This window comes from Gopherus flavomarginatus, chromosome 6, assembly GCF_025201925.1.
Source record: "Gopherus flavomarginatus isolate rGopFla2 chromosome 6, rGopFla2.mat.asm, whole genome shotgun sequence".
Taxonomy (NCBI): Eukaryota; Metazoa; Chordata; order Testudines; family Testudinidae; genus Gopherus; species Gopherus flavomarginatus.
This window is the reverse complement of record NC_066622.1, coordinates 138,999,562-139,026,253: the sequence shown is the minus strand read 5'-3', so window position 1 is coordinate 139,026,253 and position 26,692 is coordinate 138,999,562. Positions and strand designations below refer to the sequence as shown.

Below are 26,692 nucleotides of genomic sequence, written 5' to 3'. Positions count from 1 at the left end.
CGGAACACGCTGGCGGATCGCCTGAGCAGATCCTTCCTATCACACGAGTGGTCCCTTCGCCCGGATGTCGCCCTCTCAATCTTCCAGAGGTGGGGTTATCCCCGTGTGGACCTCTTCGCGTCCGGGGGGAACAAGAAGTGCCAGGCGTTCTGCTCCTTTCAGGGCAGGGAGCCCGGGTCTATAGCGGATGCCTTCCTCATTCCGTGGACGACTCACTTGTACTACGTGTTTCCCCCGTTCCCACTGGTCCACAGGGTCCTTCTGAAGGTGCGCAGGGACAGGGCTCGCGTGATCATGGTAGCCCCGGCGTGGCCCAGGCAACATTGGTACCCCATGCTGCTGGACCTGGCCATAGCTGACCCAGTTCCCCTGCCCCTTCACCCGGACCTGATTACCCAGGAACACGGGACTCTCTGTCACCCGGACCTGCAGTCGCTGCACCTAGCGGCGTGGTTCCTGCGTGGCTGACCGGTTCTGAACTGCGCTGCTCCACCCCGGTACGGGAGGTACTTTTGGGCAGCAGGAAGCCTTCCACTAGAGCGACATACTCGGCCAAGTGGAAGCGTTTCTCCTGTTGGTGCGTGGAGAAAGGTCTCCGCCCTATGGAAGTTTCGGTGGCCAATATCTTAGACTATGTTTGGTCCCTCAAACAACAGGGCCTGGCGATATCGTCTTTGCGGGTCCACCTGGCAGCTATCTCCACCTTTCACCCGGGTGGGGATGGCCGCTCCGTTTTTTCTCACCCGACGGTGACTAGATTCCTGAAGGGGCTGGAACGTTTATACCCTAACGTCCGACTCCCTGCTCCAACCTGGGATCTTAACCTGGTGTTGTCTCGGCTCATGGGGCCCCCCTTTGAGCCGTTAGCTACTTGCTCCCTACTCTATCTCTCTTGGAAGACTGCCTTTCTAGTAGCTATCACCTCAGCTAGGCAGGTGTCGGAACTCCGGGCTCTCGTGGTAGACCCCCCGTATACAGTCTTCCACAAAGATAAGGTGCAGCTGAGGCCACACCCTGCCTTTCTCCCCAAGGTGGTCTCGACCTTCCACATCAACCAAGAGATATTCCTCCCGGTTTTTTTCCCGAAACCTCACTCTTCAGGCAGGGAGCAACAGCTCCACTCGCTTGATGTCCATAGGGCTCTCGCGTTCTATGTGGTGAGGACCAAACCGTTCTGCAAATCCCCCCAACTTTTCGTGGCAGTAGCGGACCGCATGAAGGGGCTTCCTATCTCCTCGCAGAAGTTATCCTCATGGGTAATGTCCTGTATCAGGACCTGCTATGAGCTGGCCCACGTTCCTACGGGCCGTGTGACTGCGCATTCTACCAGGGCGCAGGCGTCGTCGCTGGCTTTCCTCGCCCGTGTGCCCATCCAGGAAATCTGTCGGGCAGCAACCTGGTCATCGGTCCACACCTTTGCTGCCCACTACGCCCTGGTCCAGCAGTCAAGAGAGGACGCAGCCTTCGGATCTGCAGTGCTCCATGCCGCTACTTCTCACTCCGACCCCTCCGCCTAGGTATGGCTTGGGATTCACCTACCTGGAATGGATGTGAGCAATCACTCGAAGAAGAAAAGACGGTTACTCACCTTTGTAACTGTTGTTCTTCGAGATGTGTTGCTCACATCCATTCCACACCCGCCCTCCTTCCCCACTGTCGGAGTAGCCGGCAAGAAGGAACTGAGGAGCGGGTGGGCCGGCAGGGGTATATATCGAGCGCCATGGCGGCGCCACTCCAGGGGGCGACCTGCCGGCCCACTGGAGTTGCTAGGGTAAAAAGTTTCCGACGAACGTGCACGCGCGGCGCGCACACCTACCTGGAATGGATGTGAGCAACACATCTCGAAGAACAACAGTTACAAAGGTGAGTAACCGTCTTTTCTTCGAGTGATTGCTCACTCGGCGTACGTGTGCCGTGTGCATGGCAGCCGGAAGGGTTTTCCCCTAGCAATACCCATCGGGTCGGTCCAGGTGCCCCCTGGAGACACGCTGCCGAATATAAGGCCCTGCTGACCCACTGCCACCTCAGGTCCTTCTTACCGCCTGTGACGGTTAGCTGGAGCACTCGTTATCTCTTGCTTCAGCAAGCGCTTCTTTAGCAGTCTTGAACTTTTTCTGTAAATAATTAGATAGTGTTAGTTGTTGTAGTTTTGGTTTGGAGGTACACCCCCCCTCTCCTCAGGGTTTGAACCCTGTGCAGCATGTGGCAAGTCTGTGCCCAGGAGTGACCCCTCACACTTCCTGCTTGAAGCGTTTGGGGGAGAGCCACCAAAAGGAACACTGCAAGAACTGCAGGGGATTTCGTCCTAGAATTCAGAAGGAGAGGGATCAGCGCCTCAAGATCCTTCTGATGGAGACTGCCTTCCGTCCTCACTTGGGCCTTGGGTCAGCCAAGCCGACGCTGAGCACCTCGACGTTGGTGCGCAGTGTGCTGGCACCACCGACGTATGAGTTGGCATCGAGGTAGGACTCTGCCACAGACCCTCGGCACCAGCACAGTTCCCCACATAGGGGATCCATGCAGGGCAGTGGGCAGCACCGTTTGCAATCCTCAGTGCCCCACAAGAAGAGGAGACCCAAAAGGGGCCGCTCACATGCCCAAACAGACGCAGTAGTACACTGCCGTGAGAACCATGGCAGGTCATGTGAGTTTGAGTCCTCCAACTATGGTCCCATCGACTCCTGCCCCAGCACAGGACCACTTGAGTCTGGGCTCCCAACACTCTCCTCTCCAAGAAGGCCGTGATCTACAGTTACCTTCCACGCTGGAGTGTTCGAGACTGCCAAGGACCTCATCACCTTCACATCACCGCCTTCCCCTCCTAGGCGAGACAGGACACCAAGCTCCATTTCAGCATCACCTGTGAGACCCTCAGTGCCATCCAGAGGCAAGCCAGTGATTGTACTATGCCAGTCACCATCCCCATCCACCATCCGCTGGGCACTGCTTCTCCATGGTCATCTTACAGCGAGTCCTCAGAGTCGGAAGTGGAGTCCTATAGGTCCAGGAGAAGCAGGCGGTCCAGGTCTGATAGATGCAGGCAGCAGCTTCATCCAGGGCTGAAGCCTGGTCAGTGGCAGGCTCCCGCCCAGTGGTCTTTCTGGACCCCCTGAGTGTTCCGCCAGAGACAGAGGTCCCATTCGAGGTCAGCGTCGGTGGCCTCAGCATCATACGTGCCTCTGACACCTCACCTGGGGCAGGACCAATCATTTGCCATGCTGGGACTGAATGTGCCGGAAGACCAGGCACTACAGGATCCCCTTGGTGCCGAGGGCAGAGAACAGAACCTGCTCCCAGCTAGGCCATCGTCCTCATCCTCACCTGATGAGGCGATGGCAGGAATGTCGGCAGCCCCAGCTGTGGAGGACAGCAGGGTGGCACAGAACCTGGGGATCCAGGCGGAGGAGGTTGCCGAGACATCAGATTCCGTGGTGGACATTCTCGCCCCCTCTGGTCCCTCCCGTATCGCCCTGCCACTTATTAAGACCATACAGGACACCACTAAGACACTGTGGCAAACCCCTGCCTCCTTACCACCAACGGCGAAGAGGAATGAGCGGAAATACTTCGTTCCCTCTAAGAGGTTCAAGCATTTGTACACCCATCCCTCACCAGAGTCTTTAGCAGTAGCCGCAGCAAATGAGCGGGATCACCAAGGATACCAGGGCCCTTCCACAAAAAAATGGGAGGCTAAAAAGCTGGACCTCTTTGGGAGGAAAATTTATTACACCAGTGGGCTCCAGCTCTGAATTTCTAACCATCAGGCTGTCCTCAGTAGGTATAGCCACAGCTCGTGCGGAGCGATGATGAAGTTTACGGTGCTTCTCCCAGAGGACTCCAGGGCAGAGTTCTCCTTGGTAGAGGAGGGTAAGCTCATTGCCCACACCTTGCTCCAAGCAGCCGTCGATGTGGCTGATTCAGCCACCCACACCATGGCCTCTGGGGTAGCCATGAGGAGGAGCTCCTGGCTGCAAGTCTCAGGGCTCTCATATGATGTCCAGCAGACTATACAGGACTTCCCCTTTGAGGGCTTGGCCCTCTTTTCAGAAAAGACTGACTCTCTCGGCTTCATAGCCTCAAGGATTCGAGGGCCCCGTCAAGTCCCTGGGCCTGCACGCTATGGCTACACAGTGGAGGCACTTTAAGTCGCAACCCCTGCCTCGTTTTTACCACCCACAAAACAGGCAGGATTTTTCTCAGCGGCATAATAGAAACAACAGAAAGAGGCCACCCCTTTTGTCAGCTCTGGGCAGGCAAAACATCCTCAGGCCAGAAGCAGAACTTCTGAAGGTGCGCCTGGGGGCGACACACCAGTCTGGACTCTGGATCCATTCCCCCCTTGCCTTCTTGTGCCGACTGTCCTGCATGGGTGCAAATTACATCGGATCACTGGGTACTCCACACAGTAGAAAGGGGATACTCCCTCCAGTTCTCCTCCCTCCCTCCCTTCCAACCCTCTTCAGGGACCCTTGTCACGCACAACTCCTCACGCAGGAGGTGCACATTCCTAGCGCTAGGGACAGTGGAAGAGGTTCCTCAGGAGCTGAAGGGCAGGGCGTCGATTCCCAGTATTTCCTAAAACCGAAAGCCATGTGTGGCCTCAGGCCCACCCTAGACCTGTGAGAGCTCAACAAGTTCATAAAGAAACTGAAGTTCTGCATGGTCTCTTTAGCCTCCATTATCCCTTGGATCTGAGGGACTGGTACGCCACCCTTGACTTGAAGGATGCTTACTTTCAGATTTCAGTAATGCCGTCCCACAGGAGGTACCTAAGGTTCATGGTGAACCACAGTCATTATCAGTTCACAGTCCTTCCGTTCGGCCTGTCAGCAGCTCCCTGAATGTTTACTAAGTGCATGGCAGTTGTGGCTGCGTTCTTACGCTAGCATCAGGTGCAGGTGTTCCCGTACCTCGATGACTGGCTAATCAAGGGCGGCTCCAGGGCGCAGGTGAGCTTCTTAAGGGCTACTTCTGACAACTTGGGCCTTCTACTGAATGTAGAAAAGTCAACCGTACCCCCCCGTTCAGTGGACAAAGTTCATAGGGGCAGTACTGGACTCTACACAGGCAAGGGCATACCTCCCAAAGTCACGTTTCCGGTCCCTGTGTGACATCATACAAAGTCTCAGGCAGTTCCTTACCATCACAGCAAGGAATTGCCTAAAGCTTCTGGGCCACTTAGCTGCCTGTACCTATGTAGTATAGCATGCCAGACTGAGACTCTGACCTCTTCAGGCATGGCTGGCTTCAGTGTATCGGCCTATTCAGGACAGTCTAGACAAAATCGTCACTTTACCTCGACCGGTCCTCAAGTCCCTTCTACAGTAGCTCGACCCACAGGTGGTGTGTGCAGGTGTCCCCTTTGCCAGACCACAGCCATTGCAGGTAGAGGTGTAATTAGGTTCCTAACTCAGGGCTGGCGGGAGGCATTTACCTCTGCTTGGGATTCACAGCTGTGAATTTGCCTTCATTTCTTACCCCTCATCAGGAGCAAATCTATCAGGCTGATGACTGACAGCATGGCCTGCATGTTCTGTATCCCTGTGCACCAAAGCAATAACGTTGTGAATCTGGTGTATAGCCCATCAGATCCAAATTTCAGCCATCTACCTCCCTGATGTTCAGAGCCCCACAGCTGAAACTCTCAGCAGGTGCTTCTCCCAGGATTACGAATGGGAGTTAGACTCTCAAATTCTCCATGGTATATTCCAAAATTGGGGATTTCTAAAAATGAACCTCAGCTCTAACTCCAGGACAAGAAATGTCATCAGTTGCTCTCAAGAGGAGGTCTAGGCTGTCACTCTCTGGGAGATGCCTTTCTCCTATTTTGGATGAAGGGACTATTTTGTGCATTTCCTCTAACACTGCTAGTATTGAGAGTTACACCAAGATCTGACAACAAAGTCAGACTTATCCTTATAGTTCCAATCTGGCCGAGACAAGCTTGGTATCCTGACCTGCCTCACCTATGTATCCACCCAATGTTCAAGCTTGTGATCATTCCTCAGCTCTTCCAAGATCCAGATCATTTACTTTGCATCAGGGCATGGTTCCTTGATGGTTTGTGGGGTTAGAATCTACCTGTTCTGTGAAAGTACAAATGTTACTCAACAGTAGAAGGAAGTAAAACTGAATTACTTACCTGCAGAAGTGGAACAGATTCAGCCATTGGTGTCAGCGCCACTAGTTTGTGTCTGAATCTTCATCACTTTCAGCTATCCAGGACTTACTTGTTGGACCTAAAGAAACCAGGGTTATCAATTAGCTCGATTAAGATTCACTTGGCTGCAGTATCAGCTTTTCATCCTCCAGTAGAAGGGTTTTCTATATTTGCTCACCCTATGCCTTCAAGATTTATTAAGGGTTTGGGGAACCTCCACGCTCAAGTTAGGGATCCCTACTGCAACTTGGGACCTCAGCCTACTACTTAGATGTCTCATGAGACTTGTCCAGTGTTTCAAGACTTATTAAAAATCAGCATTAGCAGTCCAGAGTGCTCCTTGGCCAGCTATTTTAAAACTCTTGATTGCAGCTCTTGATCTGAACCTGCTTTTTTACAAATATCAAACTTTTGTAGCTGCCTTTTAAAATCCTTCTTAGTTACTGTTGGAATGGAATGTATTTCATAAATAATCATCATCTATGACTATATCAACTGGCTTTTTCCCAAAAACAGAACAGAAATATTTATTGAATGCTTGTGCCATTCTTTCATTATTCAATACCATTGTCAGGATTTCTTTTGCTCCTAATGTACTTTAAAAAGCCCTTCTTCTTATTGTTCTGAACTCTGCTGGATGTAGGTTTCTCCTTGTGTCTTTTTGATTCCCTTTTCAATTTTCTACTTTCCTAGCTTCCAATTTATATTCATTACTATCAACCTCTTCTTTTTTCCATTTGTTTATATATTGTTTTTAAAAAATGTATACTTGCTTTCACTTCCCCTTTAACTCAAATTGTTTGTTTGTTTGTTTAACTAAGGTAGCCTCTTTATCAGTGACTGCTTTTTGAACATGTAATAAAATGTTCTCAAAAAGTGCCCAGGTGTTCACATTCTTTTATTTAATTTTTCTCTCCTAGTTTATTTGGCTCAATTGTTTTCAGCTTTGTGAAATTGTCCCTTTTAAAGCACCAAATATGTGTAAGTGTCTATATGTGTGTGTGTATAGGTGTATGTGTGTGTATTGTGATAAACTCAGGACAGACAGCTGCAAGGGAGGGGTAGGAATCAGTAGCAGAGGGTTAAAAGGCCCTCCTCCTTATCAACTGAGAGGCAACCACAGGTCAATCAGGTTCAGCTGTGAAAGGGTTACCAAGATAGCAAATTAGAATCAGCTGAGGGGGGGAGCTACCTGAGGTTAATTGGGATCAGCTGATTCCAACTTGCGGCTGTCTGAGACCTTTTTAAACCCTTCCCTGTGGAAGGAAGAGGGGAGAGCAGAAGCCCTGCTGCCAGGAGTAGCAAAACAGTGAGACCCACCAGGAGGAGAGGCAGTACTCTCTCCCACAAGGGGGTAAGAATTCACTAACCAGGACTGGTGGAGATACGGGGGAGCAGACTTCCCCTGTGTCCCAAGGGGGACTGCATTACCTGAGCCTGTCTCACCAGGGCTAAAAGCAGCAGAGACTGAGAAGGTGCCTTGCCACAGTGTGTATATGTGTGTGTGTGTATATATTTTCTTTTTTACTGGTTAGGACTCTTTTTCTGTTTGCACATTATAAATGTGGTCAAGTCATGATCACTTGCACCTAAGCAACCACTAACCTTTAGTTCTGTGATCCATTCCCTTGGATCTATTAGACTGTCCTTGTTCACCAAGGACCTGATCCGATTGCTGTGCTAGCCAATGGGAGCTGGATCAAGCCCTCAGAGAAGAGAGCATTCTTGTTATCTGTAGATGGTATTTCTCTGACGAACAAGGTCATTCACCAGCAACTCTCCCTTTGTTTGAAAACCTAGGCAGATTTCAGTCCTGTCTGTTATTGACACTGGAAAGTCTCCCTTCAGATAGGAACAGTTTTCTGTATTGGTTAAGCAAGAGTGTTTCACTTAAATTTGCTTCTCAGCTAACACTTTCCTTCCATCCAGGCATCTCCCTGTTCAGCCTGTACACATCGCTTTTCCTCTGCTATTCATGAGCCTGACTTGCTGAGCGAGGCTTGGGTACAAAGGTTGGCATCTTACACCTGCATTTTGGCTGGTGCCCCAAGTGAGTGAGATGAGAGCCTCACTGTGGAGATGCCACTCCTCCACATGGATCTCCCTCCGAGCCCCCCCACTTCTCCTGGTGATGTCCTGGTCTCCCTTTTGGCACTTTTCACTTCTGTTTATACACATAGGAGGCCAGGATTGGCTTTATTTTGGCCATCCTGAAATGGAGGTTATAGAATGCCAGCAATGGGAGTTCTCCAGTCAGGCCACAGCTGCCCTCACCTTCAGTGTTTGTTCCCTGCCCCCCACCTCTAACGACTGCCCCCTGACTCTCCCCAGGCACCCAGCAGCATTCTCCTCTGCACTGTCCAATCAGCCCCTGGGGTGTTGCTTACAAAATGAGAGTCCTTGACACCATCAGGAGTAGCTGTGCTTTAGTGGTGCCCCCAGCCTGTTACAGCCTTGGGCTCTAGCACGGGGGCACTGTGACAATGCGGTTCTGGCAGGACCCAAATGAGAGTGCCAATTCAGGACCAATTGCTCAAACAGGGCAGTCACAGCCCAAAGCTGGGGTTTTTCCAACTCTAAGGCAAACCAAACCAGCCAGACAAAAAGGACTTCGGTATCACCCCACTGGCTAACCACAAGTCACACAAGCCATTTCCTTAGACACTCCAGTCTCCCAGTATCACCACCAGTGCCACCCATCCTGGGGATGAAGGGTTATGAAAACCAACACCCCAGTAAAAGAAAAAGGTTCTCTCGATCCCAAAGGACCAAGCCCCAGACCCAGGTCAATATACACATCAGATCTTACCCACAAATCATGCTGTTGCCAATCCTCTAGAATCTAAAATCTAAAGGTTTATTCATAAAGGGAAAAAGATAGAGCTGAGAGCTAGAATTGGTTAAATGGAATCAATTACATACAGTGATGGCAAAGTTCTTAGTTCAGGCATGTAGCAGTGATGGAGTAAACTACAGGTTCAAATCAAGTCTCTGGAGAACATCCCCCGCTGGGATGGGTCATCAGTCCTTTGTGTAGAGCTTCAGTTTGTAGCAAAGTCCCTCCAGAGGTAAGAAGCAGGATTGATGACAAGATGGAGATGAGGCATCAGCCTTATATAGGCACTTCCAGGTGTAAGAACACTTCTTTGTTCTTACTGTGTTAAATTACAGCAAAATGGAGTCTGGAGTCACATGGGCAAGTCCCTGCATACTTTGCTGAGTTACAAGGCATATCTGCTTCCTCTCAATGGGTCAGTTGTGCAGCTGATGGTCCTTAATGGACCATCAAGCAGGCTAAGCAGAGCTAACACCAACTTGTCTGGGGTGTCACCCAGAACTACAACATCAATTTGAAATACGGACAGTATACAGCCAATACTTATAACTTCAACTACAAAATGATACAGACATACAGACAGCATAATCATAACCAGCAACCCATAACCTGGTCTTAGACACCTTATATGACCCCCTTTACGTAAGATTTGGTGCCACTACAGGACATTGGTTGCAAACCATGTTCTATATGGTCCCAGTTTATATCAATAACGTCACAGGCACCACCTGAGGGCATGGTGAAAATGCCTCGGTCCTAGCCACACGGCGAGACAAACTGTTTGGCGCCTGCTGCATTGTAACGGAGTCCCAAAGGGTTAGTGAGTTCACAGTGTCTTAAACAAGCCACAGTTGGGCCTAATCTAGTTGCCTGCTTACCTGCATTAAAGCTCCACATGGAATTTGAGGGGGAGCTGTGTCTTGTTTAACTTTCCCGCTCCACTAGGGAGCCTGCTCCCAATAGGTCTGGGCTGTAGGTAGCACATCTTGTAAGGTTGAAGTGTCCCTGTCCTGACATGGCTTTCCTTCTGGGGGTTCAGTAAAATGGTTTATTTAGAACATAGGTAAGAATTAATCTGCAGTTGCATTGATATAAACAGCAAATTGATGAAAGCCTCTTGGAGCACAGCCATTGCAAGGTAAAAGTATTGGTTTGGGGTGCTTGTGATGTCAGAGCCGTAGGGTTCTCCTCTGACCTTTACCCCAGCTCTCTTGGTCACTAATTTCCCAGCAACAGAACCCCCCGCTGGAAATCCTGGTCTCACAGTAGGAAAATGCCTGCTAAGCTCTGTGGCTCCTGAACCCAGAGGTGCCATGCCTGAGTTGCTCCTGTCCGATGTGTGCTGACTGGATCGCTTTGTTCCCCAGATAAAGGGGTGGTGTTTGGCTCTCCGCTGACCGAGGAGGGCATCGCCCAGGTCTCGCAGCTCATCGAATATCTGCACAAGCGTAAGTGACTCTCAGCTCTCTTGCCAGCTTGCCATTCCCAGGGCTCCAAACCTGAGTGTTTTGCTTGGATTGTGTGCTGGTGCTGTGACCCAGAGTCACCTGTAGCAGCTGCTAGCCCTTCTCTCACCTCTCTGATTTTGCAAGCATTCCATCTGCCAGAGTTGTAGGGCACATGCTGGGGCCTTGGGGTTGTATATAGCCTGCTGAGTAAGGTTTTCTCTATGGGATCCCATGCAGGTGGCCAGAAGGGAAATTGGGAGAGGGCTCCTTGTGTCAAAGGTTAGGAGCCCGCTCCTCACGATGAGTGACCTCTCTCCCAACTCCCTGCCGAGCAGATCTGCGAATGGAGGGCTTGTTTCGAGTGCCAGGGAACAGTCTCAGGCAGCAGATCCTGAAGGATGCCCTGAACAGCGGGGCTGATATTGACCTGGAATCGGGGGAATTTCACTCCAACGATGTGGCCTCTCTGCTGAAGATGTTCCTGGGTGAATTACCTGAGCCCCTGCTGACACACAAGCACTTCCAAGCCCACCTCAAAATTGCAGGTGAGTAGGCAACAGGGCAGTGATAGACACAAGGGATGGGGTCATGGGGATAGGAGCTGAGCGAGCCTCCTCGAGGGCAGCTTATGTCAACTGGCCACACACTGGGATGTTCCTCTCTTTCAGGACCTGGGTCTTGTGACAGGGGAGGGACCCAAAAGGTGAATGACCCTGAGGATGTTTTTCTTGTGTCGTTTCCGTCCTGGGGGCAGGAGTTAACCAGGCCCACCTGGGGGAGATGGAAGGTTCCCGGGGGTGATGGAGGCGGGGTAGGCATGTCTGGAGAAGTATAATGTATGGGTTGGAGGATTGGGTAACTGGCCAGTGTGGACCTAGCTTCCTGGTTACGGAGACCTGAGGGGCTCCAGGTGGCTTCAGCTCCTGCGCCCTGGCTTGCAGGCCTGATGCAGTTTGATGACAAGGGGAACAAGACCAGCACGCCAGATAAGGAGCGGCAGATCGAAGCCCTGCAGCTGCTCTTCCTGATCCTCCCCCCGCCCAATCGCAATCTGCTCAGGCTGCTGCTGGACCTGCTCTACCAAACGGCCAAGAAACAGGACAAGAACAAGATGTCTGCCCACAACCTGGCGCTCATGTTTGCACCCCACATCCTGTGGCCCAGAAATGTAAGGAACGCTTCGCAGCAGCTGGGTTATACTGCAGGGCAGAACAGTGGGGCTCTGGATTACAACAGCAGATGGGGCCGTGAGCCAGGATGGGAGGGTGCTGGCCAGGCTGTGTGGGGGACACAGGAGTGGGAGAGGGTTGGGCTGACAGTCAAGATTAAGGGGCCTTGGCAGAGCTGTGTTGGGGGAGGCTGCTGCCTGCCATAGGAGTGACAGACGTGTATATTGCTTCCTCTTTTTCAATGCATCTGAAAAGTCACCAAAGTCCTGCTGTTTCTAAGAATTGCCTTGTGAGTGATGCACGAGGCCTGGGGGATGCACTGCAGCCCTTTCTCTGCAGGCCACCTGTGCCTGCTGCTAAACCTCTGCTCTGAGGTGCAGGTGCTGAGAGCTTGGGCTATCCTGGCACAGGCTTTGGATCTGTGCAGCCTGCCTATGGGTGTGCTGTGTGTCCAGTGCAATAGAGACCTGAGCAGAGGGACAAGAACTTCCCCGGGGAGTCTGGCAGCACACCCAGCCTCCTCCCCTTCTAATGCTCATGCTTGGCCTTCATCCCCTCACCAGGTGACAGCAAATGACCTGCAGGAGAATATCACAAAGCTGAATGATGGCGTGGCCTTCATGATCAAACACTCGCAGAAACTCTTCAAGGTCAGTGCGCCCCATGGGGGCCTCGTACCCCTGCTCTCCCTGTCTCTTCCCCATGCCCTTCCTGGAGGGGCTTGCAGGGTGCTGCGGCTGGCTGGTGACACTGCCTGTGCTCTCCTGAGAGGGGGAAACTGAGAAGTGCCACGCCAGTGACCCAGCAGAAGCGAAGTGCACAGATCTGAGATGCCTGAACTTGGCGTCTTCCTCCTTTGGCTGGTTGACAGCACCCTCTGCAGGCCAGTTCAGGCACTGGCTTTGGCAGGCTCCAAAGCATGTTTGTTTCATAGGGTACGTCTACACTACGAGATTATTCTGATTTTACATAAACCGGTTTTGTAAAAGAGATTGTATAAAGTCGAGTGCACGCGGCCACACTAAGCACATTAATTCGGCGGTGTGCGTCCATGGTCCGAGGCTAGCGTGGATTTCTGGAGCGTTGCACTGTGGGTAGCTATTCCGTACCTATCCCATAGTTTCCGCAGTCTCCCCAGCCCCTTGGAATTCTGGGTTGAGATCCCAGTGCCTGATGGGGCAAAAATCATTGTCACAGGTAGTTCTGGGTAAATGTAGTCAGTCATTCCTTCCTCCGTGAAAGCAACGGCAAACAATCATTTCGCGCCCTTTTTCCCTGGATTGCCCTGGCAGACGCCATAGCACGGCAACCATGGAGCCCGTTCAGCTTTTTTTTTTTTTTTACTGTCACCGTATGTGTACTGGACGCCGCTGACAGAGGCGATACTGCAGCGCTACACAGCAGCATTCATTTGCCTTTGCATGACAGCAGAGATGGTTACCAGTCGTTCTGTACCGTCTGCTGCTGTCATGGGTGCCCCTGGCTGGGGGCGGCCGGGGGTGCAAAGACAAAAATGGGAATGACCCCCCGGGTCATTCCCTCCTTTATGGTATCTAAAAATAGTCAGTCCTGCCTAGAATGTGGGGCAAGTGTACTAGAGAACCAGTGTATCAGAGAACCAGAGAGCACAGCTGCTCCATGTCAGATCCCGCAGAAATGATGAGCTGCATGTCATTCACGGGGGGGTGCCCCTGCAACAACCCCACCCATTGATTCCCTTCTCCCCCAACCTTTCTGGGCTACCATGGCAGTGTCCCCCATTTGTGTGATGAAGTAATAAAGAATGCAGGAATAAGAAACACTGGCTTGTTAGTGAGATAAAATGGGGGGGAGGCAGCCTCCAGCTGCTATGGTAGTCCAGGCAGGACATTAAGCGGTGTGGGGGAGAGGAGCCCAGCATCCCGCTGCTATGATAGTCCAGGCAATACAGAATCTTTTCTTTACACATGAAAGGGAGGGGGCTGATGGAGTTCAGCCCCCAGTTGCTATGATGAGGACGGTTACCAGCCGTTCTGTACCATCTAATGGGAATGACCGGGAATCATTTCTATTTTTACCCAGGTGCCCCTGGCCAGCCTCATCTGAGGCCAGCCAGGAGCACTCATGGGCTGATTATGATGACAGATAGCAGTCATATTGTACCATCTGCCACCGGGAAGGGGGGGGAGCGGATACTGCTCTTCACTGCCGCAGCATCGCATCTACCAGCAGCATTCAGTAGACATAGGGTGACATTGAAGAAAGTCAAGAAATGATTTTTTTCCCTTTTCTTTCATGGGGGGCAGGAGGGGGAGTAAATTGACAAGATATACCCTGAACCACCCCGGACAATCTGTTTGACCCTACAGGCATTGGGAGCTCAGCCAAGAATGCAAATACTTTTTGGAGACTGCGGGGACTGTGGGATAGCTGGAGTCCTCAGTACCCCCTCTCTCCCTCCATGAGCATCCATTTGATTCTTTGGCTTTCCGTTATGCTCGTCACACAGCACTGTGCTGTGGACTCTGTATCATAGCCTGGAGATTTTTTTCAAATACTTTGGCATTTCGTCTTCTGTAACGGACCTGCGATAGAACAGATTTGTCTCCCCATACAGCGATCAGATCCAGTATCTCCCGTATGATTCATGCTGGAGCTCTTTTTGGATTTGGGACTGCATCGCCACCCGTGCTGATCAGAGCTCCACGCTGGGCAAACAGGAAATGCAATTCAAAAGTTCGTGGGGCTTTTCCTGTCTACCTGGCCAGTGCATCCGAGTTCGGATTGCTGTCCAGAGCGATCACAAAGGTGCACTGTGGGATACTGCCCGGGGCCAATACCGTCGATTTGCGGCCACACTAACCCTAATCTGATATGGTAATACCGATTTTAGCGCTACTCCTCTCGTCGGGGAGGAGTACAGAAACCGATTTAAAGAGCCCTTTATATCGATATAAAGGGCCTCGTGTGGACGGGTACAGCGTTAAATCGGTTTAACGCTGCTAAAATCGGTTTAAACGTGTAGTGTAGACCAGGCCATAGAGGATGTTCACAAGGGCCATTTCTGGGGATCTCAGGGTCCCTATGTATGGGAGAACATCTCCTGGGGCTCTCCCCTGGTGAGTGCTGATAGGAGTTGAATCTGTATGCAAGTGGGATGCCCTCAGTCTCATAGATATTCGCGCACATGGCGAAGCCTCTCCCAGGGCTGAGGCTGAGCTGGTAGACTGTGACCAGAGGAGAGGCCCAGCACTGCACACTGCAGGTGCAGGGTGGGCTGGTGGGACTTTGCTGAGGGGCTCTCTGCCCCAGTCCAGGGCCTCTCAGGGAGGACAGAGCTCATTTACAGAGTAGCCTGCGTCTTGGCCATCCAGCACGCTCGCCAGTCATGGGTCTCCGGGGCCTGGAGCTGCCGTTTTTAGGAAAGCAGTTCTCAGCATGCCCATTTTCTCTCTGCAAGGCCTCACTGTCTCTAGATGAGCATTTCCTCCTCTCTTAGTCAGGCTCCGGCTCGGGGTCCCGCGGCTGGCTGAATTATTTGCAAATGGAGAAAGCACTTAGACCCTTTTCAGGATATGTTGGTCTGGCTGTACTCTCTCTGTTCCACTGGGGCTGGTTTCGTGTCTCAGCAGAAGCTCATTGTACCACAATCCCTGTCACTGCATTGGACAGAGAAAAGTGCTTGTGGAGCCACTGGCTCCTTGAGTGCAGAGGGGCTGGTGGGGTGTGCAGAGTGGTTCAGGGCCCATGGGAAATGCCAGCTCTCATCTGTGCTCACTGCCTGCCTTCCCTCCCTGCCCAGGCTCCGGCATACGTTCGTGAATGTGCCAGGCTGCACTACCTGGGGTCCCGAGTGCACGCTTCGAAGGTAAGGACAGCAGATGAGTGGCTGCCCATGGGGAAGGGGCAGGTGCTGGGAGGAAGGTGTGTCACTCTGGTGCTGTGCAGAGGGTTTTACAAGTGAGAGAAGCTGAAAACTGAAACAGGCTCTGCCCAGAGACAGGAGGGGGAGCTGCCATGGGACCATGACTCGGGATCACCCGGGTGATGGCACTGGAGGGCGGAGCTGGAGCATAGACACCATGGCAGCCCCCAGGCCTATTCTCTGTCCCCAGGCACAGTATGTGTAGTGACTAGATACTTCTTTGCTGGGCTGCTGCGTTCAAACCGACCTGAGCCATTCACATTAGCCGCTGTGGTCAGGCTGTTCTTGGTCTGGGGGCTGCACGAGCTGCTGCAGCAAGGGGAGCTTGGAGATCAGATCCTCCACTAGACGGGGAAAGAGAATTTCTCCCCTCGCTCTCCAGCAAACCAGCCCTTCCCCATGATGCACTGGAGGGAGAGCTGCACCAAGCCCTTGTCAGCCTGGGGGAGCTGCTGCCCTGTGGTGTCCGGTCACCTTCTCACTGCTGCCCCCGCCCCCAATGGGTTTGTTAGCAGACTGTTGCTGCACAGCAATGGGAATGAGGTGTGACCAGGTCTTGCATGGGAGCTGGCACAGCTGTTCCTGTGGGCCCTGAGACGCAATGGCTGGTTTGGGTTTTGTAACGAGTCATGTCGCTCCTGGGATTGCCAGTGTGCCCACCCTGTGGTGTGCAGCAGGCTGGCACTAGGGCAGGGAGTGACATGGGAACATGAGCCTGCCCCTCTGAACTTTCCCAGGATGACCTGGATTTGCTGACATCTGCCGGGTCCAAGGAACTCCAGCCCCTGAAGTCTCAGAAGCGGAGTAGGCTGGATCCGTCCCACCAGGAGGAGACACAGCAGCACACGGAAGAGGCGCTGAAGGAGCTCTTCCACCACATCCACAGCATGCCAGACTCTGCTAAAAAGAAAAAGCTCATCCGGCAGGTAATGTTCAGGGAGCAGGGGCTAGTCCAAGGGAGCACATCGCTGGCTGCAGGCTCCCAGAGGCAGGGCTCGCCCACAAAGCCACTCACAGATCCTGAGCACGTGTGGGGATTGGGGTGCTGTGCCCTGGAGCTGAGCTGGGTAGCTGGCGGGGGTGACTGGAAGATAGCGGAGTTGTTGGTTTAACACCTAACATGGTGCCCTGCGTGTTCTCTCTAGTTCCATAAGCATCCTGGCACACTCACTCCTGGGCTTGATGCGCCAACACCCCCGGTACGGAGGCGCACCCGCTCCCGCTCCTTCAGCGGCCTCATCAAGGTAACTGCAGCTCCCCGTCAGAGTGCTGTCTGCCGCGGGTCTCTCGCCAAAGTCCCTCTCTGGCCCTGCCCGCTTCCCTCTTCTATGCTTCGGGGCAGCTCCCAAATCTTCTTTCAGGCCTGGCTCTTTGCAGCATGTTGGGATGGTCCAGCTTACTGAACGCCCCTGCTCATGTGCAGCGGTCAGAAGAGTAAACTAAGAGTTGAGGTGCCTGAGGAAAGGGGTAGAGAACAAAATGGAGACTATTCCAAACCTCTGCATCGGTCCCAGGGTGTACGCATATGTGTACAGGTCACCTCAGCTCCAGAACAGCCTAGAAGGGGCCCAGGAACAGACGACAAGCTCTGGAGGGACTGAAAAGCCTGGGACAGTTTGCTGGAGGAAGGGCCAGGAGACGGATATGAAATACTGAATGGTGCAGAGAAAACAGACTGTGCTCTAGTTACCCTGCATAATGGCAGAGCAATGATATTGGAGCCAACACATGTAAATCATAGGGTTAGAGGGGACCGCAAGGATCATCTAGTTCAGTGTTTCTCAACCTTTTTGATACCAGGGACTGGCTTGCTGCCTTCCTAAACTGTGTCAGGGAGATCTCAGGGACTGGCGCCGGTCCACAGACTGGTCATTGAGAAACACTGAGTTAGTCTAACCCCTAGCTGAGATTCAAGAATTGTTGTGTCTAATCCATCCCAGAGAGATGGCTATCTAGCCTCCTTTTGAAAGCCTCCAGCGAAGCAGCTTCTACGACCTCCCTAGGCAGGCTGTGCCATTGGTCTACTGCTCTTATAGTTAAGACTTTTTTCTGAGCTTTAATTTAAATGGAAAACTGCTAAGACCTTTCTACACCATGCTTAATGAGTTGGGGAACTCGCTGCCCCAGGCTGTCATAGCTAATCAGATATGGGATTAGCTGCTTCTCCAGATAATCAGCATGTCTTCAGGTACATTAGAAAGGGTAACAATAATGTCAGTGTGAGGATAGAAACATCCTGCACCAGGGCATGAGGCAGCCACCACCTGACAGCTGGGGAAAGAAACTTCCCTCGTGGTGGGTAAATCCCCAGTTCCCTCGGGGGTGTTTCACACTTTCCTCTGGACAGCTTGTGTCAGCCACTGTCAGAGGCAGGATATCATGCTAAATGAGCCTATTCTGGTCTCAGGCCCAGTGTTTGTGCCCGTGCAAAGTGAAGTGAGTATCTTTCATCCTTCTGTGATGAAGGCCGTCTGATGGCTGCAAGCGAGTGGTGGAAGACAGATCTGTTAGCCCTAAAATGATAAAGACCCTTTTTCCTACCAGTTGGGAAGGGGTTACCTCAGATCAGTTCAGGACACCTGAGTCCAACCACGGGCTGCTGGAGAGAGAGGGAGAGGAGAGCTGAATGCCTGTTTAGGGGAAGGACTGACACCCTGGGGCCTACAAGAGGACAACATCCCCCAGCGAGGGGGCAGGGGAAGGTTTGTGTTTGTAAAATGGTTTCTCTTTGTTTGGTGGAGGAGCACTTCTAGGGCCTGCCCCGAGGCCTACCTCCAAAATCCTGGTAAGTAAACCCAGCAGGCGAAGAGAAACACTGTCTGGAGTGTGATTGCTTTACCCCAGGCCCTGCCACGGCCAGAGGGGGAAGTGCTGAGAGGAGGTGCCCTGCCACACCTTCCTCTGAGCAAATCTTGTTGGGTCGGATTTCAGGTTGGTCCTGTTTGCGGGGAATCCTTTGCTTCTTTTCCCAGCATCCAACTGCTGGCCACATGAGGCTGTGACTTCAACCCAGAATCCTCATCCTGTCCCAGCGCTCCCTTCCCCCACTTAAGGCCTCTCTCCGCACTTACCAACAATGCTCTCTTCTTTCTAACTCAGCGGAGGATGCTGGGGAACCCACTGATCTTGGAAAGGAAAAGCAGGGACTCCACACCGGAATCGGAGGGAGCCAGCAAAGAGAACCTCCACCTGGTAAGAGCTGTGCCTGGGGCTGCGTGTGCTTCCTGGAGGGGAGGTGGTACATGGGACTTCGCTTCACCGAGGGAGTGTTGGCTGCGCTCTGCTGGAGTCTGGGCCTGTGGGTGATCTGTCTGCAATCAGACAGGAGGCCAGAAGACGCCATTCTGAGGACAGCCCTTTGTGCAACCCAAGGCTTGGAATGGAGACAGCCCTGGAGTTCAGTGCTTGTTCTCACGTGGGCGGTGCTCCTCTGGCTCCAGTCGTGCTGTGGAAGTTCTCTCTTGGCTTTTCTGCCCTCCGGTTTATCCCATTATATCAGCCTCACTTTCTCACTCCTCCTGAAGCTGCTTCTCCCACTTCCCCTGGATCTTTGCCATGGTGCTCTCTGAGGGACTGAGCTGAAGATTCATGTTAGGAGCACAGGACCTCCTGGCAATGGAGTCCTGTCCCTGATATCGCAGGGAAGCCCTGACAGATTGTCGCCATCATTGACTTATCAAGCTCCATCCTCAAACTAGTAGGTTGTTTGCTCCACTGCTCCTACTGGGAGGCTGCTCCAGATGGCTTCCCTGTGAGGGTTAGAAACCACCGTCTCATTTCCAGCCATAGCTCCATTTGTTCTGGTGCCAGCAGTGTCCTTTAGCTGCAGCAGCTCTTCTCCCTCCCAGGGTATTTATGGAGAGCAACTGATCCCCTCTCAGCCTGCACTGTGCTAGGCTGAACAAGCCACCATCTTCCAGTCTCCTCTCGGAAGCTCGCTCTCCGTTCCCCTGATCATCCTAGGAGCCCTTCTTTGCACCGTTCCAATTTGAACTCAGATTATTTTCATATTGGCCTCCAGACCAGCCCTGTATCTTTCCTCTCACTCTCAGTGCGAGGCCCAGGTCAGTTTGGTGGGTTAATCTAGACAACCATCAGCTAAAGGCAAAGGCATCTGCTCCCTGTACAGGAGATGGTTGTCCTTTGTGCAGTAACACCATGTCGGGGTGAATTTGGACTTGAGTAAGAGACCTACCATGTACTTAGCATGGTCTGCTTGCAAGGAAGATCTTGGAGTGTCAGTTCTTCCCCCAACCTGTTGCTGCTCCCTCTGACCCTTCTGCTTCTGTCTCACTATTTAAACCCTGTCCAGTTACAGAGACTGCCTGCATCTCCAGCAAGTCATGGCACCCGAGCAAAGCTGAAATTGTCTGAGGGCAGGAAAGAGGTGAGAAATTCTGCACACACCAGGTACCATAAACGCATGTTGTCCTCCACACCACTCCAGTACATGTAAACCCCTGCAGCCCATTGCAAGTCTGTGCCTGCCTTTATCTTGACTATGGGCATGAGGCCTGCAGGATGACAGATCCCAGCATGCAATACTCCATCTCCAGTTAAGTGGCCTGGATCATAGCATACTGGGAGCTGCAGTGCCCTGAGTCTTTCTCTCTGTATTAAAGATGAGGGTTGCTGCAGTCTGCTGTGTGTGCTTGGCCCCTTTGGAAGTCAGGGCGTGACTGTCTCACGCTGGGCTTCCAAACGTTGTCACCCAGAATGAGTGGGGAGGATTGAACACATTGACTAGGTGCAGCTGGTGTGGTGCTTTGGAATGTGCTGGTTAAAGTCGGGGCCTGCTCTTGGGCCTGGTTAAAAGCCCCCGGGAAGGAAGTTCATCCCAGCTCCCAATGCTGAATGTCAGCCCCAGCCAGGCGCTCCCCAGGCCAGTGCTGTCAGAAAGCACACACTGTCTGAAACTTGCTGGGCTGGCAGCAGGTGTAAGAGGGAGGGACAGAGTGACACGCAGCAGCAGCATGGTGGTGGTGGAGATGGGGCCTGCTAGGAGATGGGTGCTGGCTTGGTGGGTCCTAGAGGAGGAGAAAGGAGGATGACCAGTTACTGACCCTGTGGGGATTGTTCATACAGTGTGCTAGCTTTCAGGAGACCCTGAATAGCTGAGACCCCCACCCTGGGGCTGCCCCGAGACCTGGGCTTGTGGGGAGAGAAACACGACCCCTTCACGCTCAGTTATACTCAGCATTTCGGGCGTATTAACCAGTGTAATTCCTCTGGCCTAGGACTCCCGTAAACATCTGCAGGCCCTTGCGCCTTCCACCAAGGAGCCAACCATCTGAGCAACCAGGCACCAGCCCGTGTGTGCGGCAGACGTCTGGACTTGTAAGCTGTGAATAATGCCTGCTGCATCTCAAGCTGTGAGAGGACTGAGTGCCGCAGCCTCCGGCGATCCCTCTAACCCAGCTCACTGGGGCTTGGCTCGCAACAGGGCCTGCTGCGAGCATAGTGAGGACTCTGACTTCCTCATGTTAATATGGGCAAACCACTATCTAACCAAGCACCTGCAGGGTGTCTGACCCTGGGCCTGAGGAAGGGCCAGAGAGCCTGTTGGAAGAAGGCAGGAACTTTGTGTTAACTGGATTTGTTCAGTGCTCCGGGTTCTCGCTCTCTGAGCTTTTAACACGTTTGTCTTGTTTTTACCTCGTGCCTCCCATCAACAACGAGAACGGTCAGCCGCTTCCCGGCAGCTAACTCTGTCTTACTAGCTCTTGTGCAGTGCTCTCTCCATGCAGGTATTGATGAGTGGGGAGGATGGCTGCAGTATCACAAATCTCCAACCCCAGGGGCCATTTCTGCCTTCCTGACAGGCTGCATGCTGGCTTGACCATGTCAGCCCCTGTGTAGCTATGGGGGTGGAAGGAGGGGAATTGGGAGGTGACATCTTCATGTCAAATGGCGAAGAAGCAGATTCCAGAATAAACTCTCGTCATCTTGATGTTAACAGAGCCCCTTAGCCACAGTCCCTGCTACTTACAGGATAGTCTGTAGAAAGCACAGTCTGTAGAAAGCACACAGTGAAACCAGCCCCGGGAACAGACTGCGTGGTCTCTAACTAAAGGTCAGACGTAATCATAGAGCGAACCTTGAGGATACTTCATGTGCTTGTTTAAGCAAGGGCCGTGTCTCGTGCCAGGGAGGTGCTGGAAGGCAGGTTTCACTGCGTCTGGAGTGGATTGTGTTTCCATGTACCTGTCGCCTCCCTTTGCTGTGCTTCCTCTCCCATCATGGCTGATTGCCAAGACTTGAGGCATTGGATGGTCTGTCTCGTTTCTAATCAGCCGCCGGCTGCCTGACGCATTCAGCAGTGCCGCAGCACCATGCTTGTCACCTCCCGGTTGTTTCCATGGTCGAGGTCTCTGGAGGACAAGTAGGGGACAGCTAATGGCCTTTCACAGTCTCTATCGAGTGGGTGCTGAGCCAGGCAGAAGCTCTTGAATGTGAAAGGGGGTGTGGGGGGTAGACAGGTTGTCTGTGGCTAACATGGCGATGTGACCTCAGCAGCAGGTGGCCATGGCAGCCAGGCAGAGTCTACATCGGAGCTGTGCAGGGGTGAGGATGTTGCTTGATGGGTGCTGGAAGCTGGCTGCAGCTTTCCAAGTGATGGCTGGAGGTAGGTTTGCCAGGCCCAGTGCCCCAGGATACATACCTCCCTCTGGCAGTGGTACCGAAGACTGGCCTGCAGGCTGTGTATCGTAACCAAATGCTGATCACATACACCTTTAAAACTGGCAGGGACTTCAGACTGCCTGAACAGTCAGTTAGCAAGCTGTCCCCTGAGGCACGGGAGGAGACTGGATCTCTGCTCAGAGCTGCAGAACCGGGATGAAATCACCTAGACACAGAATAAGCCCCCGGTGCAGCTGGTCACTGTCAGCTGTCTGGCTCATTAAGCTGAAGTGCTCTGCTAAGCCAGTACCTCGGCCACATGTCTGTTTGCGAGCACTGTGTTATACAGAGATACACAAGCTCACCACTGTGAAGTAAAGATTTAATCAGCGGGGGAGCCAGCTAAACACTTCTCAGCCCTCCTAGATGGAGCAGATAATCACTGAAATCCAATTAGAATTGTCTCCTAATCTCAAGAGCCAGCAGGGGCAGGGCTCCACCCGTGGCAGATTCTCCATGTCTGAGGAGTGGTGACATCAGGTGTGAACAGACCCAAGCAGGGATGTGAGCCCAGCTCTAGGCAAGGGGCAGACCTGTCCGTGCAGGTCCCTAACCCCTGTTTGTCCAGGGTCAGAGAAATACCGTGGGTAAGTGGGGGACTGTCCAGGGTTCTGTTCCTGGCGCTGCCCAGGACACCACGCACAGTGGCAGAGGTGGGTATGGCCACACCCCTAGTCCTCTCTTTGGATTACTAAACCTGCCAACGGAGTCAATTGGAGGTGCTGGAGTTGTGTGTTAATCTAAAATACACCCCCCCCCCTTAATGGAGCAGTGAGTCACTTTATTCATAAAGGTTCAAAGCTGCTTCATGTTCACAGACAGCTACGAGGAAAAGTGGGTTTTTAGCTCCCCTTCAGATGTCCCCGAAGCAGTGCCGCGCACGGGGCTGGCTGGCTGGCTGGCTGGCACACAGAGAGGAGCAGGCTTGCTCAGGGACACGCTGCGTTTGTGCTTAGCCTCGTATCCTAGCTAGGAGAGGTTTGTCTTTGTCCTTCCCTGCTGAACAGCGTCAGCCCTGCATTCTGCACGGCTCACAAACCCCCCACCCTCTTGCAGTGGTTGGGTGTGGTACCGAAGTGGGGGGGCTTGTAGGTCCCAGGGAAGGGTGAGGCCCATGCCTGCCCTCATTTCTAATCCTTGAATACTGGGGTTCCAGCATGCTCTCCTCTATCAGCTCCTTCATGTTTGGGACTCCATGGCCCACTCCTCCCTGAGACCGCTGACGTATAGCCTTGGGGCTCTGGACAGTCTGGGCACTTGCAAGGTAGCCCTTTGGGATCCTGCCTGGCCTGGCTCAGTTCCACCAGGGCTGGAGCCCTGTCCTGGTCCTGGTCCGCCTGCTTCTCTCTGCCTCAGCTAGCTGGGGCTGCTTGCCATTGCTCTGGGGGCCAGGCTTGCCCCAGCCCTCCCCTTGGCTGCCTCTGCCCTTGCCACCACTAGGCAGAGGCTGTTGCATGTCCCACCCCATTATTTGGAACAGCTCAGTCCCAGAAAGGTGTTTCTCAACCAGCGTTCTGGCCGGGGAGAGGGAGTAAGGACACAGCTTTGTGTGTTCAGTGCAGGGCCCACCAGCACATGGACCCGGGGCTCGCATTGCTGCCAGGCAGTGCTGGGGTAAATGAGCCTCGTACAGACCCCCGCCAGGAACCCTTTTGTAAAGAGCTTGTATCCAAATACGCTGTTGGGTGGACGGATAACTCAGCTTAGCAGCAGATGACCTAATGGTTACTGCACCAAGCAAGCAGCATTGTGTGCGTGGGGTGCTGGCAGGTGCAGCTCCCCCCAGAGAACGAATAGCAGTGATGCTGGAAAGCCTGATGGGGCACTAGGGCCTATGAGGAGAGAGGTGTGCGTGCACCTGCCCTGAATGGTGACCCTGGGAAAGCACAACCCTCCTGACTGCACCCCCAAGTCAAACACTTTATGGAGCCAGAGACCCACTGAGCAGCCTGCATGGTCCTTGTGCAGGGGGTAGCCCCTTCACTGGAGCCTGGTGCTACTCCAGTACAGGTCGTTGGCTACTCCCCTCTACCCAGTGAGGAACAGGCCAGGTGCCTGGTTAGTGCCTCCCTCCAGCTTCTGCTCCTGGCCTCAGTCCTTGCGCATGGGCACTGCCCATCTCCTAGCTCCCCAGGGAAGGAGGGCAGAGTCCAGGCTCCTGATAGATCCCAGCCTGGCCTGGCTGGTAACTGGGTTATTTCTCACTGTCCCCATTGTGGGGTTTCTGGATTCCACAGAAACAGTGTGTTCTACCGGGACTTTGTCTGTGGGGATTTCAGCGCAGGGCACAAGGGATCAGAGCCCCGCTGGCAGCACCCTCTGTCCTGTACACTCCATGGGCAAAGGGGGCTCATGGTGTGTCTCTGGGTGTTGCCAACCCAGCTGCAAGAAACCACTGGGTGCCAACTCGTCACTTATGGGCAGAGGGGCTGTGGTAGGTAGAGCACCCCTGGCCTGGGCTGTGCTGGGAGTGGCACTGCTGGTGAAGTGGCCTCACGAGCCTGACCGCGGAGCCTGGGCATTCAGTTTCGTTTTTAGTCTTTGTCCTTATTTATACATGCAGTGTATGATTCTGAGTCTGGCGCCGCCTCTCCATGCCTTAACGGGGAGCTCCTGTATTAAAGGCTTGTTAGCGCTCTACACTCCGTGGCCTATTCTCGGCTTCATGGGTCACCTCCTGCTGTTGGGTGAGGATTTGGGGTGGGTTTGTTTGCTCCGGGGTGGGGGGGATAGCTGTTTGCCAAGCCAGTCCCCTCTGACAAGTCAAGCAGCTGGCCAAGGGCAACTCCGAGGGATGGGGGGGTGACTCGGACAGTGCTGACCCTGCGGGATGGTGGAGGGGAGGAGGCATATCAGAACAGCTAGACTGGGTCAGACCAAAGATCCATCCAGCCCAGTGCCCTGTCTTCTGACAGTGGCCAATGCTAGGTGCTCCAGAGGGAATGAACAGAACAGGGAATCATCAAGCGATCCATCCACTGTCGCCCATTCCCAGCCTCTGGCAAACCGAGGCTAGGGACACCATCTCTAGAGGCACCATGAAGCCACGCTCCTACCCATTCGGGGTCTTTAAAGGTTTCCTGCAAGCGGCAGGGGTCCTCCACACGTGCTGATGGAATGTTCCTTCAACTGGTCTTTAAAAAGGGCCCATGCAACTTGCAGGGATTTCACTTTAGTCACTGTATCTTTTAACTTTTGTTTAACTAACCCCCTTCATTTTTATGTAGTTCCCTCTTTTGAAATTAAATGTCACAGTATTGGGCTGTTGAGATGTTCTTCTCCCCACAGGGATGTTGAATGCTATTGTATTATGGTCACTATTTCCAAGCGGTCCTGCTATAGTTACCTCTTGGACCAGCTCCTGCGCTCCACTCAGGATTAAATCTCTCCTACCCTTCCCTATGTCATTGGTACCTACATGTACCACGACCACCGGCTTCTCCCCAGCACTACACATAAATCTATCTAGATGCCTCGAGAGATCCGCAACCTTCGCACCAGGCAGGCAAGTCATACGGTTCTCCCAGTCATCACAAACCCAGCTATCTACATTTCTAATGATTGAATCTCCCGTTACTAACACCTGCCTTTTCCTAGAAACTGGAGTCCTGCCCACCCCTCCTTAGTGGATATAGTGATAGATAAGGTTGAAGAGTGAGGTTTTTTCCTCCAATCCCTAACCCCTTCCCCCTTGGGCTCCCAGACATGCCGTGAGTCCAGGGGTTCAGAGCCTGCAGCAAACCTATGCCAAGGAGTGACCCCCCCGACTCATGTCTGAAATGCCTGGGGGAAGTGCACAAAAGAGACCAGTGCTTCCCGCCCCAGATGAAAAAGGAGCGAGACTTCCAACTGAAGCAATTGTGGATGGAATCTGCTCTTCGGCCCCAGCCTGCCGCAGCCCGTCAGGACCCGGCCCCGAGCACGTCCATACAGAGCGCCCTGGTCTGTGACATGGTGCTGAGGAAGGACTAACCTAAAAGACCCTCGGCACTGGCGCTCCCCAGCACTGCAAGCTTTGGCCCGTGCCTCACAAGTGGTATAGGAAGACTGACGGGGCGCTCCCCAGTGCCAAAGCCAGCAGGACCGGCAGACACCGCCAGTGAATCCCGCAAAGGAGCACTCGGCACCCAAACAGCAGGAGTCGGCATTGTAGAGTTCGCTTCCCCTGAGGGGACCATCAAGTCCAGTGCCCAGCGACTCTGCGGAGATGTGCCAAGTGGAGAAGCTAGAGCTGCCCTTCACCCCGGACACTTTTGAGGCTGCCAGGGATCCCGTTGCCGTGATAGCACCACAGCCCCCAGCAGTCAGGGACAAGCCTCCAGCACTGTGTCATCCAGCACCATGTAGAGGTAAGCCGGCCACACTGAGGAGATCACCATTGCCAGTCCGGCACCATTTGCCCCAGCGCTGCTCCCAGTTGGCAAGACACTGTTCTCCGGCACCAGGTTCCGGGCATGGCACCAGCAGGGCAACGCTATCCTTCCCTAGCACCGT

The 26,692-nt window shown here is 53.2% G+C and overlaps 1 protein-coding gene across 2 annotated transcripts in view; it reads left to right on the top strand.

Annotated features, from left to right (window-relative positions):
* The window catches only part of ARHGAP19 (Rho GTPase activating protein 19), a 75,300-nt gene extending 50,462 nt beyond the window's left edge, over positions 1-24,838 (top strand). For both annotated transcript variants that reach the window (XM_050958143.1, XM_050958144.1), the window contains exons 3-12: positions 10,364-10,444; positions 10,780-10,989; positions 11,386-11,612; positions 12,177-12,263; positions 15,395-15,460; positions 16,255-16,443; positions 16,663-16,761; positions 18,617-18,709; positions 19,830-19,904; positions 20,755-24,838. In XM_050958143.1, coding sequence (XP_050814100.1) covers positions 10,364-10,444; positions 10,780-10,989; positions 11,386-11,612; positions 12,177-12,263; positions 15,395-15,460; positions 16,255-16,443; positions 16,663-16,761; positions 18,617-18,709; positions 19,830-19,904; positions 20,755-20,811 — 1,184 coding nt within the window. In that variant the 3' untranslated portion in view covers positions 20,812-24,838. The remainder of the gene's footprint in view (positions 1-10,363; positions 10,445-10,779; positions 10,990-11,385; positions 11,613-12,176; positions 12,264-15,394; positions 15,461-16,254; positions 16,444-16,662; positions 16,762-18,616; positions 18,710-19,829; positions 19,905-20,754) is intronic.
* Positions 24,839-26,692: the final 1,854 nt, after the last annotated feature.